General features: G+C 40.3%; 1 protein-coding gene across 1 annotated transcript; it reads left to right on the forward strand.

Moving 5' to 3' along the window:
* The first annotated feature begins 350 nt into the window (after positions 1-350).
* GLIPR1 (GLI pathogenesis related 1) lies at positions 351-17,814 on the forward strand. The gene is made up of 6 exons (XM_059936545.1): positions 351-585; positions 1,387-1,632; positions 10,641-10,753; positions 14,541-14,626; positions 17,474-17,500; positions 17,600-17,814. The coding sequence occupies exons 1-6, from the start codon at positions 412-414 to the stop codon at positions 17,752-17,754; spliced, it is 801 nt and encodes a 266-aa protein (XP_059792528.1). The 5' UTR covers positions 351-411; the 3' UTR covers positions 17,755-17,814.
* The last annotated feature ends 652 nt before the right edge of the window (positions 17,815-18,466 follow it).

Raw genomic sequence — 18,466 nt, forward strand, 5'->3', positions numbered from 1 at the left:
AAATGTTTTTAAAAAGTATTTGGCAAGACCTTTATTGAAATAAGAGATGTTTTTGTTTAACCACCAGAACCTCAGTAAAAATTGGGACTATTATTTCTGGAGATTCCAGAACTTCCTTTGGAAACATCCCCCAACTCAAAAGAAAGTCTGATGTAGCCTCGTAAAAATCCACGTTGTAATAGGTGCTGTGTCACTGAGAACCACCGAAAAGACAGGGTTAAGGGCACAAAACGAGCTGCAAACCATATATGGAGAAACCCTTTTCTTCACACTTGTGATGAACTCATGTTCTGCTTTCCGTTTTCTCAAAGCAGAAGTCGACTGTGCTTTGTAAAACTGGCTCACCCACCCTCGGGACCTGCAGTGCCTCTGGATTCCAGCCTCCGGGGCTCCACGCCAGACAGTCTGAGCATGCGAGTCACACTTGCTGTGACAGCCTGCATGCTCTCTGTGGTCTCCAGTTCTTCCTCTCCAGCAAATACTTTGCCAGATATCGAAAATGAAGGTTTCATCAAAGACTGTGTTCGAATGCACAACAAGTTCCGATCAGAAGTGACTCCAAAAGCCAGTGATATGCTGTACATGGTAAGAAAAACATGAGCGCTTGTGGCAGAAGTCAGTCAAAAACAACGAATGTGGATTGATTTTGGTGGTGAATCCTTGCTAATCCTGACCAGTGCTCTCGCGGTGATGAAGGTGTGCTTTAAATTCACCACCTGCGATCAAAACGAACCCAGTTTCGCTCTGCCTACTCAATTCTTGTTATAAAGCAAGTATGTTTTACTTCTCTTTTTGGACACGTCCTTTGCACACGTCCTCAGGTGCAATTTATGTTTCTTTTTTGCCTGTTAATTTTTATGAGGTTTTTTTGGTTTCACTTTTTGTCTCTAAGTTGACTTTCTTTGTTGCCGGCAGAGTACTGACTTTCTCAGGAAGGCCGCAGGGCGTCTGGGGGAAAGGCTAGGATTCTGATTCAGTCAGGCTTGGGTTTGAATCCTAGGTCTGTGGCTTTGGCCTGGTTTTTAACGTTTCTGAGCTTCTTACGATAGGGGCTACTGTAGGTATGAAATTACAGAAAATATGTGAAACCAGCATATGTTATTTGGCAACATAATAGACCTTCAGTGAAATGTTGTTCTGTGTCACTCACTTTGATTCTAAATTCCTCGAAACTAGATTATCATGTCTCCCACTAACCCTAGTCAAAACTTGAAGACCATAATATGATCCTTCTCATATGGAGGACCTACATGTTTGTGGTCCTTCTCCATTCTGGACATTGCACGTCACCTCCCATGCAAATTCCCACTTTGCTCACTGCGGTTACAGCGTTGGGTAACAAGTTCCATTCTTGACCCTCCTAGTGTTTCATATTTATTTCTGCAGACTTGGGACCCAGTACTAGCCCGAATTGCAAAAGCATGGGCAAGAAACTGTCAGTTTGCACACAACACACAGCTGAAGCCACCCCACAAGCTGCACCCAAATTTCACTTCGCTGGGAGAAAACCTCTGGACTGGGTCTCTGTCCCTCTTTTCTGTGTCTTCAGCCGTCACAGACTGGTACAACGAAATTCAGTACTATGACTTCAAGACTCAGAAATGTGACAAGGTCTGTGGCCATTATACTCAGGTAAGTATCTGCCTTATATTCTCTTGAAGCCGTCATTTCAAGGGTGAGGAGAAAACTGGAATCTGGTGTTAAGAAAAATATAGAGTAAGCTAGTGTCCCTGTAAATATGAGAGAGTAGGGGTTACAGGCTTACTTTAAAAATAAATAAATGGGACAGACTCCAATACCAGAGGAGATTGTGCTTGAAGAGTGTAGTTACCTGGACATAGGTAAAATGTGAGGCCCACCAATCTGCACAGCCTTTGAATAATTTTGATCACACCTGTCTTCCCATGGTATTTTGTTCCACTTGTGAGCAATCAAAGGACCTTATGAGTGAATGGATTTATTCCAGGTACGAGTTCTCTAGGAAATTTGAGTCAGTTGTTCTGGGACTATAAAACTGGGAGAAATAAGCCTCTCAGACAGAAGCATCAATAAGAATTGAAGGGGACTTCCCTGGTGGTCCAGTAGTTAAGACTCCGCGCTTCCACTGCAGGGGGCGTGGGTTCGATCCCTGGTCCTGGAAGATCCGCATGCTGCGCAGTGTGGCCAAAAGAAAAAAAAATTGTGGTAATAATAGTTGATGCTTCCATATCCTCTTAGTCTTTCAAACATGGACTAAGAATCTATGATGTGCCACATAAAGAGGAAAAAAAAAAAAAGTGCCAGACCCAGTGGAGAGGTCAACATATAAATTTGTACAAATAATCCTGTAGCTACCCTGCACCCACATCTACAGTATTAGTCTCAATAGCCACATTCAGAGCGTCTCGATGAGATTTTTTCTTTTTTTTTTTTTTTAATTCAAGTTGGTTTTGGCTTCCTAACTCTAACTCACATTTGCAACATGGTGGAAACAAATCCCTAGGAAAAGTCTTCTATAATCTTCTTAATATACTGCCTCCCTATATTGGCCCCATTTTATTTATTTTATTTCCTGGCAGTCCTTGTCAAACCAGTAACTAAAGGTAGTGAACCTATGTTTGACTGGTTTTAATGTAGAAAAAAATTGTTGGGGCTTCCCTGGTGGTGCAGTGGTTGAGAATCCGCCTGCCAATGCAGGGGACACGGGTTCGGGCCCTGGTCTGGGAAGATCCCACATGCCATGGAGCAACTGGGCCCGTGAGCCACAACTACTGAGCCTGCACGTCTGGAGCCTGTGCTCCGGAACAAGAGAGGCCACGACAGTGAGGGGCCCGCGCGCCACGATGAAGAGTGGCCCCCGCTCACCACAACTAGAGAAAGCCCTCGCACAGAAACGAAGACCCAACACAGCCATAAATAAATAAATAAATAAATAAAATTTATAAAAAAAAAAAATTGTTGAAATGACGTCTGAGGGCAAAAGCATTTCTAACAAGCCAGTTAACTTGGAATATTAGGTGTTTTTAAAGAGCAAAATGTTGGTAGAAAAACTCTCAATATAGTTCAGCCTTATAAAGATTCTGACCTCACTGGTGGTGGTATAGGTGAAACATGTTTGGCACAGTTATAGGAAATTGTTATAATGAGAGGGAAAGGGTTGATTTCAGTGAAATTTTCACCTTAAGGTTATTGTAATCAAGGAGGAGCTATCAAATCATCAGTAGCCTCTCGGTCCCTTTCTTGGAAATATAAGTAAGGTCTCCCCTAGACTTGCCCAATAAACCATCAATTTTGGTTTATATTAACAAATAAACTTAACCAGAAAATAAATTTCATTGGATTCCCACAAATCCTAAAGGGCAAGAAAGCTAAATCCAGAGTGCCTACAAATGGTATCTGGTGCCATTATGCACTGTGGTGTTAATCTCCAGAAGTAATTGTCAGTCTGAAGGTGCTGACTCTCACTCAGTCGGTGTTTAAGCTTCTCCCCTATTCTAGGCACTTTGTAAGGTACAGGTCATGCGTTTTAGTCCAGACTCCTGAAAAAACAGAGCCTGAGATCATAGCTTACGTGCTAAGATTTTACTGGGGAGTACAATCACAGAGAAGTGAGAGGGAGGAGAAATGGCTTGTGGGGCAGGGAATGAGGGACGCAGCTGGGAATGGCCCCTGACCCTTAGGAGGTGACTTTTATTTGGAAGAGACGTGTGTAAGTGGATGTATTATAGCGTATAGCTAGTGCAGCTCGGAGAAACTGACAAGGTGCCATGGGAGCAATGGGGACAGAGCAACTGACCTGGCCAAAGGGAGGTATGGAGACACAGGACTTGTTCATACAGCAGGAGACATATAAGTTGGTTCTTAAACTGAGTGAGAGTTTGTCAAATGAAAAGGAATGTAAAAAGAACTCCAGGCAAAATTAACAAGGTGTAGAAGATGTACAATGTGTACAAATGAACTTGGCATTTCAGAAGAATGGCAAGCAGCTTAACCCACCAAATACACAGTGATCCAAAGACTGTTAAATTGACAACAATCTCCTAAACCCTGCGAGTTAAAAGACACTTCATGTCCATCATTCCAGGAAGTCAAAACAAGAGGAGGAAACTTCATTATATGTCATAGAGGCCTGAGATCTCAGAGATGGCCCTCCCCAAATTAACAGCTTACTTGTAAATCTTCCTCTTGCATCTAGGGGGAAAAAAAAGAGGGCTAATATTTGGGACATAAGAAAACATTTCCTAAAATCCAGTTCCTCTCAGACAGGTAGCAGAGCCCAAAGTGAGTGATCCTAACCTGTTCTCTTTAAGAGGCCACTACAGTCTACCCCCAACTCAAATGATGGAGAGGATGTCCAGGGCCCCCCTGGGTCTGGGAAGATGCAGCACCAGCAACTACTTTTTAAGTGAATGTGGTACTTAGCTCTCTACATTTAAGATCTCATTCAACTCTCACCACACACCTCTAAGAGATGCTATTATCCATAGGTGAATAAACAGGCTCAGAGGGGTCAAGATGTTGTTATCCCAGTGTCATTTAGCTAGTAAGAGGAAGAGTTGGGATTCAGGTATAAGATACGTTGCTTATCTAGTAAAGTACTAGTATTTAGTAGTCATTGAACAAAGTTTAGATTTCTTCCATGAGCTATTTTTCCATCAATTGGAAGAAGGCTCTGACAGCTTGGTTGAAGACTTCCTGTTTTTATCCTTGCAAGAAATCTTGCTGGGAGGTCCAAGATTACTCAGTTGCCATTTTAAATTCATGCTGGAAATTACCTCAAGTGGGTATTTATAACTTCCCACTTACCCTCATCTTAATTGTTAATAAAAAGCAAGCTATTTTCAGATTTTGGCCAGTGAGCAGTGGTTGTACAGAGTAAAGACAATAGATTCAGATGCATTATTTATTTATTTTTTGGCTGCGTTGGGTCTTCGTTGCTGTGCGCGGGCTTTCTTTAGTTGCGGCGAGGTGGGGGGGCTACTCTTCATTGTGGTGCGCGGGCTTCTCATTGCGGTGGCTTATCTTGTTGTGGAGCACAGCCTCTAGGTGCGCGAGCTTCAGTAGTTGCAGCACCCGGGCGCTGTAGTTGCGGCACGTGGGCCCTAGAGCGCACGGGCTTCACTAGTCGGGGTGTGTGGGCTTAGTAGTTGTGGCGCACAGGCTTCAGTAGTTGTGGCGCGCAGGCTCTAGGTGTGGCTCACGGGCTTAGTTGCTCCGCGGCATGTGGGATCTTCCCAGGCCAGAAATCGAACCCATGTCCCCTGCATTGGCAGACGGATTCTTAACCACTGCACCACCAGGGAAGTCCCCAGATGCATTATTACTTCATGAAAGTGTGATATTTCTTGACATGTTAATTCAACAGTTTAGTTCTGTCTTCACTAGAGATTTAAATTGTGGAAGAATTCTGGTGTATTAATATGGAAGATTATTTAGGTTAGATATTTTGTTGCCGACAGTTCATCTTTGTAAAGTTTGGGAATAGTTTGACTTAAATAGCTGGGCGGCAGACTCCTCTGGTGGTCCAGTGGCTAAGACTCCACGCTCCCAATGCAGGGGACCATTTTAAATTCATGCTGGAAATTAACCTGCTCAGGGAACTAGATCCCACGTACCGTGACTAAAAGATCCCGCGTGCCACAACTGAGACCCGGTGCAGCCAAATAACTAACGAAATATTTTTAAAGTAGCTGGGTGGGCAGCAGCTCAGGTTTGATAGTGCTAAGAATGCCCACTAGATGGCACTATTGACCTCATTTCTTTTTATCCCCACCCGCTGAAATTTTTATTTTTACACCCGCCCAGAACCAACGGAAGTGTGCGATGTTTCACTGTTTGTCTAGCTGATTTTGTACATGTTGCATATTACTGATAATGAGTCAGATGGACTCATACTGAGAATTGAAAGGGGAAGATGGTGTAAAGGGGTTGTTAGCTAGAAGGAAGAGACATGCCTGCCCCCACTGGGTTGGGTTCCCTAGATGCAATGTTTTTGTTAGGTATAGGTTCCTGATTCTGCTAAAAAGGAAAGCACTCTGGAAGCATCTTGCTTAGGGCGTGGACTGTCCTCACAGCACTTTGTGGTCAAGTAGCATTAGGTTCCACTCCTCATCTAGGAAAAATTGGGGCAGTATGTATTTATTGATTTGTTATGAGGTTAAACATGTCGCATGTAACATGCTGAACACTACCCTGCCACTAGGAAAATTCTCAATGAGTAGCTCTTAATATTTTTTAATTATTTTTGTTTACCATATTAAAAAATGAAAACATGCAACAGGAATCTGCCTGATTAAAAAAAAGTTTCAGAAGTTTTAAAGCAAAAGAATATTAGTCATAAGAGAATAAAACATGAACATCTGCTGAGAGCTTGCTATGTTCCATAAGCTGTTCTAATCACTTTCTTATTAGCCCATTTAAAATGTCAAAATAAGCCTCTGGAGTAGGTGGTGTTGCCCTCATTTAATAGACGAGGACGCTGAGGCCAAGGTCACACAGTGGGTGGCTGAGCTGGAATATAAACTTGGTCTTTGCAACCCCAGAGCCCACAGAGTTGAACCCAGAACCTGAATGCCCGTGAAGCTATTAAAAAGAGGCCAACTTGAATGGATAAATAAGCTGATACATCCATGCAATAAATATTACTTGGCAATGAAAAGGAGAGTGACTAGTAATGAATTCAACAACATGAGTGAATCTCAAATGCTTATGCTTAGTGAAAGAAGACAGATTGAAAAAGCTACATTTAAACTGATTCCATTTATATAACATTCTGGAAAAAGCAAAACCACAAAGACAGGAAATAGATTAGTGATTGCCAGGGGCCGGGGGTGGGAGCTGACCACAAAGGGGCACAAGGGAGCTTTTGGGGAAATGTTCTAGATATTGAATATGGTGGCGGCTGCACAACTACATGCTTTTGTCAAAATTCATAACTTAAAAAGGATGGTCTCTGTGTTAATTACAACCTGATTTAAAGAGAGCCCGACTAAAACACAAGATGAATGGTAACTAACATTTGCACTGTCTTGGAAAAAAGATCAGAAATGTAAAAGAAAGTAGAATAAAAGAAATAGCATAAAGCATTAAGTGTGTGTGGAGGAACCCAAAGATTAAGAATACTTGAGACTTGAGATACAACACTGGAGGAAAGCGCTCAAAGACCAAAGGATCAAAATATAAAATGATTGACTCAGGCGATCGTACTCCCAACATGGCCAGTTAGCATGCATAAGAATCACCTGAGGAACTTGTTAAACTAGAGAAACTTTTTGGCTGAATAATGTTCCAATATGTGTGTGTGTGTACCTGTGTGTATGTGTGTGTATATAAATATACTACCTTTTCCTTAAGGAAGTCCTGTCATTAGCATGGATAGATCTACAGGTATTATGCTAAGTGAAGTAAGTCAGACAGAGAGAGACAAATACCATATGATCTCATTTATGTGTGGAATCTTAAAAAATAAAACAAACTCTTAGAAAACAGATTGGTGGTTGCCAGAGGTGGGGGATGAGTGAAATGGGTGAACGTGGTTAAAAGGTACAAACTTCCAGTTATAAGACAAATAAGTCCTGGGGATGTAATGTACAGCATGGTGACCATAGTCAACAATACGGTATTATGTATTTGAAAATTGCTAAGAGTATATCTTAAAAGTTCACATAATCATGTGTAGTGATAGGTGTTAACTAGATATTGTGGTGACCATTTTGTAATATATACAAATACTGGATCATTGATTACATTGTACACCTGCAACTAATATAATTTTGTAGTCAGTTATATCTCAATTCTTAAAAAATACAGATTTCAAAGACAATTCCAGTGACTCTTATGCAGTAGGACTGAGATGGGCCCAGAAATCTGCATTTTAAACAAAGCACCCCAGAGGAAGTCACTTCGAGATGCAGTGAATAGAAATGAAGAAATTTAAAAATAAATACAAAAATGATTGGGAAATTAAAGTACAAGCATCAAACCTGAGAATGAATGGCCATAAAACTAGGTGCTCTCGGGGAGACAGAGGCCTGATTTACTTGGTTGGAGTTCCCTGCAGGGGATTCTAGGATGTGAGATGGGAAGGAAGACACCCCACCTCAACCAGGGAGGGCCGTCCTTCACCAAAGGAGAGCACTGATCCTCTGTGGGAGACCAGTACCTGCCTCCCCAGCTCCTCCCCAGTTGTCACACAAGGAGGAGGACAGAATGCAAAGTGTCCCAGCCCCCCTGACACTGCCCACCCCTCCCTAGCTCCTCCCCCACCTCCTACTCCATCCACAGGCCTTGGAGGAGCTGCCTCCATCCTAATCCTCTTCCCCTACTCTACACTCTCTCCCCAGAGAGCTCTTCTTAATTGATTATTTTTTTTCTTTTTGAGTAAATTTGACCTTTTTCAGCAGACACACCGGCCTTGTCTCAGTTCTGTGAGTCTTTCCCACCTCGGGGTTGGTTCACACAGGTGTGCCCCCTGCTGGGAATCTTCTCTGGGCTCCCAGACCAGCTCACTTTCAGCACCGGCCTCACTAACTCAGAGCAGGATCCCTGCTGTAAACTCCCTGAGCACCCTCTGCTTCCCCTTCACAGAGCTCAAAACCCTCGCATAATGGTTTCTTGACTGCTTCTCTCTACATTTTGTGAAGGCACCCACTGGCTCCAGCTCATTCACCTTTCCATCTCCCTGTATTTGGTACAACTAGTCACAGAGTTGCTAAAAATAATTTAAAATTCAATTTCGTATCACTGTAAAAAGGAGTGCATTTAATTGCTGGCTTAAATCCACATACTAGATTTTTTAAATACTTTAAATACTTTTTTCTTCAGCCTTCTATTACAGCCAACAGTCTCAGTTAGGATGAGTCGTGTAATCTGTGTGGCCTAATACAAAATGAAAACGTGGATCCCCTTGTTCAAAAATCATGGGGAAAGTGCCACTGAAAGTGCTAAAATGCGTGACAGCACTGAATTAAACCAAGTATGGGGCCCTTCTGATCATGGGGTCCAGGGGGACAGCACATCCCTCTCCCAGAAGCTGGCCCTGTTCCTGGCTTCCCTCCTATGCCACCAGCCACTCCTTTTCAATATTTTGCTGGCTGTTTTTTTTTTCTTTATCCCATGCTCTCATTTAGTTGTTTATCTATTATCTTTGCCTACATGATCTAATCCATTCCCACGTCTTCCAGGTTTGTGTCTCGAGCCATGCTCCATCCTCTGACCTGCAGATGGTCGTCTGACGGGCATCTCAAGAGTAGCAGGAACTGAACAGAACCCCTTGTCTGTGTTCCCACCCACTTCCTCCTTCCCTCATTTTCCCCGTCTCAGCAAATGTTGTTCAGACCCAAATATTAACTTGATTTTTCTCTTTCCCTCTTACCCCACCCTCAAAGCAAAAGCAAATTCTTTCAGCTTTACCCCTAAGCTGAACCATGAACCTGGTCAATTCTAGGGAACCCCACTACCATCACCGAAGTGAGAATCACCATCTGCTCTGTCCAGTACCAGTGAAGCAGTCTCCCGAATTCCCTCCCTCTCTTCACCCTTGTTCTTCTCAGTCCATCTAGTTTAACAACCAAAGTGACCTTCCTAAGACCTGAAAAACGGACTCTCCCTCCCTCCACTACAAGATTCTCCATGGGCTGCTCCTCTGTCTCTGACCTCATTGCCTGTGATTCTCCCCCACTCCTGGATCCCAGCTCCACTTGCATGCATGCATGCATGCATGCATGCATGCATGCATTTATTTATTTATTTATTTATTTATTTATTTATTTATGGCTGTGTTGGGTCTTCATTGCTGCGCGCAGGCTTTCTCGAGTTGCGGCGAGCAGGGGCTACTCTTCGTTGTGGCGCGCGGGCTTCTCATTGCGGTGGCTTCTCTTGTTGCGGAGCACGGGCTCTAGGCTCGCGGGCTTCAGTAGTTGTGGCTCACGGGCTCTAGGTGTGCGGGCTCCAGTAGTTGTGGCACACGGGCTCCGTAGTTGTGGCTCATGGGCTCTAGCGCGCAGGCTCAGTAGTTGCGGCACACGGGCTTAGTTGCTCCACGGCATGTGGGATCTTCCCGGACCAGGGCTTGAACCCGAGTGCTCTGCATTGGCAGGCGGATCCTTAACCACTGTGCCACCAGGGAAGCCCCTCTGCTTGCCTTCTTTCTGCCTCTCTTGCACGCAAGCAGACTCCACGCCAGGGCCTTTGCCCCAAGGGCTCCCTCTGCACGGATGCTCTTCCTCCATCAGTTGGTCTTCTGCACGTTTTGAGCGCTGCCTCTTCATCATTCAGGCCTCACCTCAAATGCCGCCTCCACACTCGAGACGCCTTCCCTGCACACCCAAGTGAAAGCAGCCCTCTTCCTCCCCAGCAGTCACTCTCTATCCTGTTAGCCTGTTTTATTTCTTCATTGCACTAGCTGTCAAAATTAGTTATTATTTATGTTTATTTCACACACACACACACACACACACACACCTTGTACACACACACCTTGTACACACACACCTTGTACACACACAATTTCCAACGAAATTCTGACTACCTAAAACTTCCCTGGTGGTAACTGCTTTACCTAAGTAGAGTTAATATGCCTCACTGTGTTTACGAAGGCCTAATCATACTCAAGTGTTCATTTTAGTATCTCTCTCTTCTTAACAATCCGTATTTTCTTTCAGATTGTTTGGGCAGCTAGTTTCAAAGTTGGCTGTGCAGTACAGTTTTGTCCTCGAGTTTCTGGCTTTGAAACTCTTCGCAATGGAGCACATTTTATATGCAACTATGGACCAGGGTAAGTGCCCAAATTAACCTCTTTCTGGGAAAAAAAAAAAACAAAAACCTATTTTAGAAGTATTTATCTTCATCATAGAAAATAAATCTGGGTAATAAAGAAAGTGTAAAAGAGAAAATTAACGTTACCCTTAATTCCTCTGCCCAGAGATCTACTCCATTTACATTCTGATACGTTTTTCTTTGTATGTGTGTTTGTGTTTGTGTGTCTGTGTGTACACCTTTATAAACACTACATAAACACACACACACGAACATTTTTAAGAGTAGGAGGACTAAAATGTTTTCAGGGACATAGATTAATTGGATATTGTAATAACACCACAAGATGGGAAGAGTAATATTCCATTGCATTTATTAACTTATTAAAAACTTTTCAAACCAGAACAAAAACCCACTCTGAATTGAATTTCTCAATTTATATAACTTATTTCATTTACTTTTGACAGTTTTGGTTTTGAAACAGACATCATTTTTCTCCCTTTGGAAAATGGGAAGACACGTGACATTCTCCCCCAAATTCCTTTAAACTTATATATGTGTGCTTATGCATCATACACATACTTAGAAAACTGAGATAATGGAAATACACGTTTTCTATTTTTTACTTAAAATTACATATGAGCATTTTCCATGGCATTGAAGTTTTAAACATGATTACAATAATTAAAAACAATGTCATAACGTTTGTATAAAGTTTACTATGTACTAAGCACAGTTCTAAGTGCTTCGCATATGTAAAACTTATTTAACCTTCATGAAAAGTTTGTAAGTTCTACTATTACTCCTGCTTTGCAGATGAGACAACTGAGGCCCTGACAGGCAACCAGGGGAAACTAAAACTTCCTACTTCTTTATTGGGCAGAATACTTTAGGTCCCTTTGTCTTTCTGTGTTTTTATTTTATTGAAGTGTAGTTGATTTACAGTGTTGTATTAGTTTCTGGTGTACAGCAAAGTGATTCAGCTATACACGTATGTAATAGTTTGCATCTGCTAATCCCAGACTCCCACTCCTTCCCTCCCTGACGTCCCCACCGGCTCTTGGCAACCACAAGTCTGTTCTCTGTGAGTCTGTTTCTGTTTTGTAGGTAAGTTTGTTTGTGTCATATTTTAGATTCCAAATACAAGTGATAGTATATGGTATTTGTCTTTCTCTTTCTTACTTCACTTAGTTTGATAATCTCTAGGTCCCTCCATGTTGCTGCAAATGGCATTATTTCATTCTTCTTTTATGGCTGAGAAGTATTCCATATATATATATATATATACACCACATCTTCCATCTTCTTTATCCATTCATCGTAGATGGACATTTAGGTTGTTTCCATGTCCTGGCTATTGTAAATAGTGCTGCAATGAACATTAGGGTGCATGTTATCTTTTCGAATTATAGTTCTGTCCACATATATGCCCAGGAGTGGGATTGCTGGATAATATAGCAACTCTCTTTTTAGTTTTTTGAGGACCCTCCATACTGTTTTCCATAGTGGCTGCACCAATTTACATTCCCAGGGAGGGAATGTAAACCCTCACTGTTGGAGGGTTCCCCTTCCTCCACACCCTCTCCAGCATTTGTTATTTGTAGACTTTTTGAGGATGGCCATTCTGAGCGGTGTGAGGTGATACCTCATTGTAGTTTTGGTTTGCATTTCTCTAATAGTGGTCTGAGCATCTTTTCATGTGCCTATTGGCCATCTCCATGTGTTCTTTGGAGAAATGTCAATTTAGATCTTCTGCCCATTTTTTGGGTTTTCTTTTTGTTTTTCTTGTTATTGAGTTGTATGAACTTCCCTTCGTCGGTTGCATCATTTACAAATATTTTCTCCCAGTCCATAGTTTTTTTCGTTTGTCTATGATTTCCTTTGTTGCGCAAAAGCTTGTAAGTTTGATTAGGTCTCATTTGTTTATTTTTGCTTTTATTTCTATTACCTTGGGAGACTGTAGATGTCTTTGTCCTAATCATTCCCATCTAGACAAGTCAGGCCTTTCCAGTAGCATGTTTCTCCCAAGATGAATTCTATTTCCCTAGAAGTCACAACTGCCTTGTTTTTAGCTTGTTTTTGAAGTAGCAATTTTCCCCTCTTCTTTATAGTATGGAATGCACAATTAAACAAAGTATCAAGTAGCATAAATGACTGCATTAAAAACATTCTAGAATTTAACTACTCAATGAGTACTGTGCTTTTTAACAATGAAAGATACTCCAATGATTAATGTCCATTTTGGATATCTTTTATAATTATCAGAATCTCTACTATATTCCTTTGACTATTTTCCACAGGGTAGCATAAACATGAGGGTAAATTTGAGACAGCCTAAATTAATTTGGAGCCAAAGGAGATCTGAACATATCTTTTTAGTTGGAAATGAGGTGCTAATAAAAAGTAATGTCTTAACTCTGAAGATTAATGTATAGTATTAAGGGAGAGGAGTCCATGAACTTGGATTAGAAAAAAGTTACATCTTTTTCACTAACTTCTATTGAAAGTAACATTTCTTTATGAAGATAACACTCCAATCATTATCAGCAATAGCTGTGACTGTACTGCACTACCTGTATCTTTATCACAGATGTGTTCATATCACTTTCTAGTTGCTGCATCTCTCCCAAAATAGTTTTTATCACTACCTTGAAATTACTGTAATTATTAGACTCCCTGCTAGCTCTTACCTAATACTTAATAGAGAAGTACATATTACTATATCACAAATATCTTTAACATGTTAATAACTATTTCAACTAAATTTGTTTCCTTTATAATCCTATGAACTTTATTTTAGGTGTTTTTAAACTATTTTGAGAAAGAGCCCATAGGCTCCACCAGGCTGCCAGAGGGTACATGACATGAAAAAGTTAAGAACTCCTTTCCAAAAGTAGAGTTCCAAAAAAGATTAGAGCAATGGCAGGTTCATTGAAATAAATGTACAGCCTTTCATCATTACTACTCCAGAGATATTCATGGGGATATAAAATGTTTGGTTATTATTTCATTTTCTAATCTGTGATCTTGGTCAATTACTTAACACTCTGTGCCTCAGCCTCTAGCTATGGGGATTAAAAAAATTATAGTATCTTCCTCATAGGGTTATTGTGAAGATTGATTCATTCGAGGATGCTTAGAACAGTGCCTAGTACATGAAGAGTATTCAGTAATTATTATCTATTATTCTATCACATCTTTTATGTGAAAACAAATTACATTTTAGAAACTCCCCCATATTTCTTGTTATTTTCTTTTGTAAAGCCCTTTCCCCAGACAAATGGCTCGTATCCAATAAAAACTATGGACGTTTGCTAGACTGAGGAGAACAAAAATGTGGGTCATGGTAGCTTTTCTAAGGTGGACAGTTTTTTGGATGGCAGTGATCACATAGGCCAGACACTAAGTAGAGGGAGTATTGCTCTGAAATCAGACAAATCTAGGTTTCGTTCTGAGTCTGACATCTGTACCTGGTGATTTTTGGCAAGTTACTTAATTTTTCAGAGGTTCAGTTGCCTTATCTGTAAAACAGAAATAAAAATAACTTCCTCCCCGAGTTGTCTTAAGAATTAACTGAGATGATTAAGACATAGGTTCCTAAACACGGGCACCTAGAATGAACTCTGCAAATATTAGCAGGCTTCCATTTCTGCTTCCCCCTCTCCTCTTCTCTTACCAACCCTCTGAATCTGCGGACTTCCATCCTAGGATTTAGCCAAGGACCATAATAAATTGCAATTGGAAAAAAAAAAAAAAAGACAGAAACCAAAAACTCTCCTAATGGACAGTTTTCCTCTACTTCACAGAGGCAATTACCCAACCTGGCCATATAAAAAAGGATCCACATGTAGCGCCTGCCCCAGTAATGACAACTGTCTGGACAATCTCTGCGGTGAGTAAAAGGAGCAATCTACCAATAATACAATGTGTTCAAAACTCTTGTGACTTTCTACAGAGCTAAGAATGCAAACATTTGTTTTATCCTAACAGCTATTTTCAGGGAAAGTGGCATCAGGTAGCAATCAAACCAGTGGCTTACTGTCCTGGGAATGAATATATGGTTCAAGAGAAATTTAAAGAAGCAAATAATATTCTTTAGTTAGCGCTAATCAGAAAAACAACAAAGCGACTCTGATGCTGGGAAACTGTAGACCCAAGATTTGCTAATTTCAGCAAGATCAAAAATTTGTATAACAAAGTTAACCAAAAGAATTCTGAATTGTGTGCTACTACCTGTCCAAGCACTCAAGACTTGCATTTTCATCTGCAGAATTAGATAAATGAAATAAAGCTGCAACGTGGCACTTTTTCTTAGTTAGACAGCATTTACTGAGGAACAGTGTAGGCCAATGAAGATACGTTTCCAAGGATGTTTTACGTAACTTTGAAATATTAATACACAACTGGCCAAGAGTCTATTTATGGTTCTTGTCCCAGACACATTCCTTTCCATCTCAGTATGTTTTTTTTTTTTACTTTTTGCCATGGTGTGAAGGAAAACCTCAATCAAGCTACTGCAGCTCTGCAAATCCTCTAGGACTTTTGTGTCCAGATCTGTAACCAACTGAACCCCTCAGGGCTGCAGGGCTGGGGTGGGGCTTAATTGCATAAATTTTTGTTTGGCCGAAGTGCTTCATTGCTTGCACATTTCCTAAGGTCCCTTCTGGGTTTAAAATTATAAAATTCTTTTCAACTGCTTTTCCCTTCCTCCTGATTTGTAAACACTGAGTTCTCATTTTTACTCCAGCTACAGAGACGTTTTTTCTACCGGCTTTCTGAGCCAGTCATTTCTCTCCAGTTCAACCATTCTTTCCCTCCTAATTAGTTTTGTTTAGAGAACTCACTAACATGTAGCCATAGTGCAACAAATCCCTTCTCAGAGCACCAATATGTTAACTGAATTTTTCATTTGCTCCAACACTACAAAAGCATGTCTTTTTTTCTTCCAAGTTAGGCAGTATGACGTAAGAGTTAAAACCACAGATTTCAGAAACAATATTTCTGAGTTCAATTTCCAGTTCCACCATTTGTGACGCTGGGCAAGTGTCTGGACCTGTTTCCTCAATAATGAAATGTAGACGGTGGCACCTCTTCACAGGTTTCGTGAAACGAATGGAAAAAAATTATATCTAGAACAAGTGCCTGGCATACAGTATCACTCAGTAAATATTATCTATTATCCCCAAATTCATCCTTCCTGTAATCTCAGATCTTGAGTTTACGCTTGGTATTTTGGTGTCTTCTTTATGCCCAAAGTTTTAGATGGTATGTTTTTATGCTCATGAACAAGACTCATAATGCTTCTTTAGAATCTGTGATGAAAACTGAGACAATAATTTTAAATTATGTAAAAAGTAATTTAACTGTTGCCACTGGTTAGCTGTCTTTCCCACTGGACTCTGAATTCCAAACAGGCAGGAATTATGCCTATCTAATTCAACTTTGTAACCAAAGTGCCTAGTCTGGAAGGCAAATAATTGCTAATTTGCATATTTCCTAAAAAAAATCATTCATTCTCTATAAAAATCTAGACAGTAACACCACCACCAGCACAATGATAACAAGAAGAAAACCGCTGGAGTTTTAGCTTTTGATCTTAGAGATCTAGCTTGAAATGGTCTCTAACCTCGTGGGATAAAATTCAGAAAATTAAGGCTGTAGTCCAATAATGAAAAGCCCCTGGGCTCTTAAGAAAGACAAAGGAAAACACACGCTAATTTGCAGGCGATAAGGGTTAGAGGATAAAAGCTTTTATTTATCAGATTTCGTCTCTGACAAATTACGGCAAACACTGGAGGAAAAAAATCCCTTTGTGGTCTTCTAGATACTGGTAGGTTCAATAAATACCAATGGAGGCCAAATCAGGATGGTTTTGCAGAATGTGCTAGGCACACCAGTGGTACACAAGCTGATTTTAGCTAGTGCATGGATGACATTTGTTTCAATATTCAAAAGTTGAATGTTTAAAACAAACATTTAAAAAATATATATGTAAGAAAAAATATAACTAGCAAGCATATCATACCTTGATTTCATGGATGTAACTGCCAAGAAAAGTTAAAGCAGCAGAAGCTTCGTGGCAATTCACCACAAAGGCCAGTCAGTCACAGGTACGACGACCAGGGATGCTCACGATTACCAGAGGGTCAGCTCCGTGATGGGTTCCACCACAGGAATGCAACAGCAGCTGGCACAGAACCAGTGTAAAAGAGGTGTCTGACCATTTAAAAAGTATAAGAAGGCTATGGCAGGTGTGGAATTCTCTTCCCAGTGCTCTGCATGTCAAAATCTTAATAAAGCTCAGTGGAAGGAGAGGAGTAAATATGACTTTGATATCCAAATGCCCTACTGATTGATATACTAATGACAGACTGGAATGCATTGAGAGGCTACTGTCTCTTCATTACTGACTGATCATAGATAGTATCATTCTTCTCAGGAGAAACTTATTTTCAGGAAAATATTTTAATAAATTGCTCACACTGATTATTACTAATAATACTTATTTTTAATTGTTTTATTTTAATTGCATTTATTTTATCTGCCAGTTACATTATGTAAAATGATTTTCCATTTATAGTAGTGGTATATAAAAAGTTTATATATAAAGGTTATATAAACAAGTTGATTGCAACAGTCAATGGTTATAATTAAGAGACTTGGCTTTTAAAAACAAAACAAAACAAAAGCCTCACCAGTATCTATTCTTTTAATTTTTTTCTTTCTTCTGATTTTATAGCTAACCCACAACGAGACAAAGTGACACGTATGTATATAAACCTTAAATTGTATACGATCTATCTGAGCTATGTTACTGCATTATGAGGGATAACATTTAAGAGGATATTTTATGTTTGTTTCACAGGTTACTACTCTGTTGTGTTTCCAGACTGGCCAGTATTTCCACGTAACAGATACACATCTCTTTTCCTCGTTGTTACTCCACCAATCCTAATACTGAGTGTTATAATTATCAGTTTGGTCAAGCACAAATACCCTCATTTAGTTCTTCTGAACTAATACAATCCAGGGGGAAAAAAGCCTCATTCATACATGGCTTTAAAAAATAAATAAATAAAAATTGGGTGTATTTCTAATTTGCAGTAAACCCTTACTCAAAGAAGAAATGGCTCAATTTCCTAACATTATAAGATAAACTCATCTTTACTTTCTGCTTTTTATGAAGAAGCATTGTTTTTCAGGCTGCCACAGCTGTGACTTTCAGTGAGTAACCTATCCCCTGTATGCCTTAGCTTCTAAATATGTAAAATCAGTGAGCTAGATTTAGGTGAGTCCTGGCCCTCATCAGTAAAAACATTTCTATATAACCTGTTGCATGCTGCTTCAACTCTAAATATCTGGTTTTCCCTGTTCTCTTGCAAATTTGATGTCTTTCTGGTTTACTACTTCCTCAGACTCATATTGGTATAGTAATTAAGGGAATTAATTTAAAAGGCCTTGCTTTTTTGGATTATGGCTTAATCTTGGAACAACAAAATGTAAAATGAGATTACAAAAAGGGATAAACCTAAATGTTTACTTGTTGCCATTAGAGCACTGAAAAATCTATTTTCCTCAAAACCAAATGCTGGGACATGATTATATTACATTTAAAGACTAACCAATGGCCTCAGACATTGGATTTGATGGATAATTACAGTAGCCACGTGCAAAAATATAAACAATCTTAAGAATTACCCCTAAAACCATGCCTAGACAAAACCTGCCTGGA

This window comes from Balaenoptera ricei, chromosome 10 (assembly GCF_028023285.1).
Source record: "Balaenoptera ricei isolate mBalRic1 chromosome 10, mBalRic1.hap2, whole genome shotgun sequence".
Classification (NCBI taxonomy): Eukaryota; Metazoa; Chordata; class Mammalia; order Artiodactyla; family Balaenopteridae; genus Balaenoptera; species Balaenoptera ricei.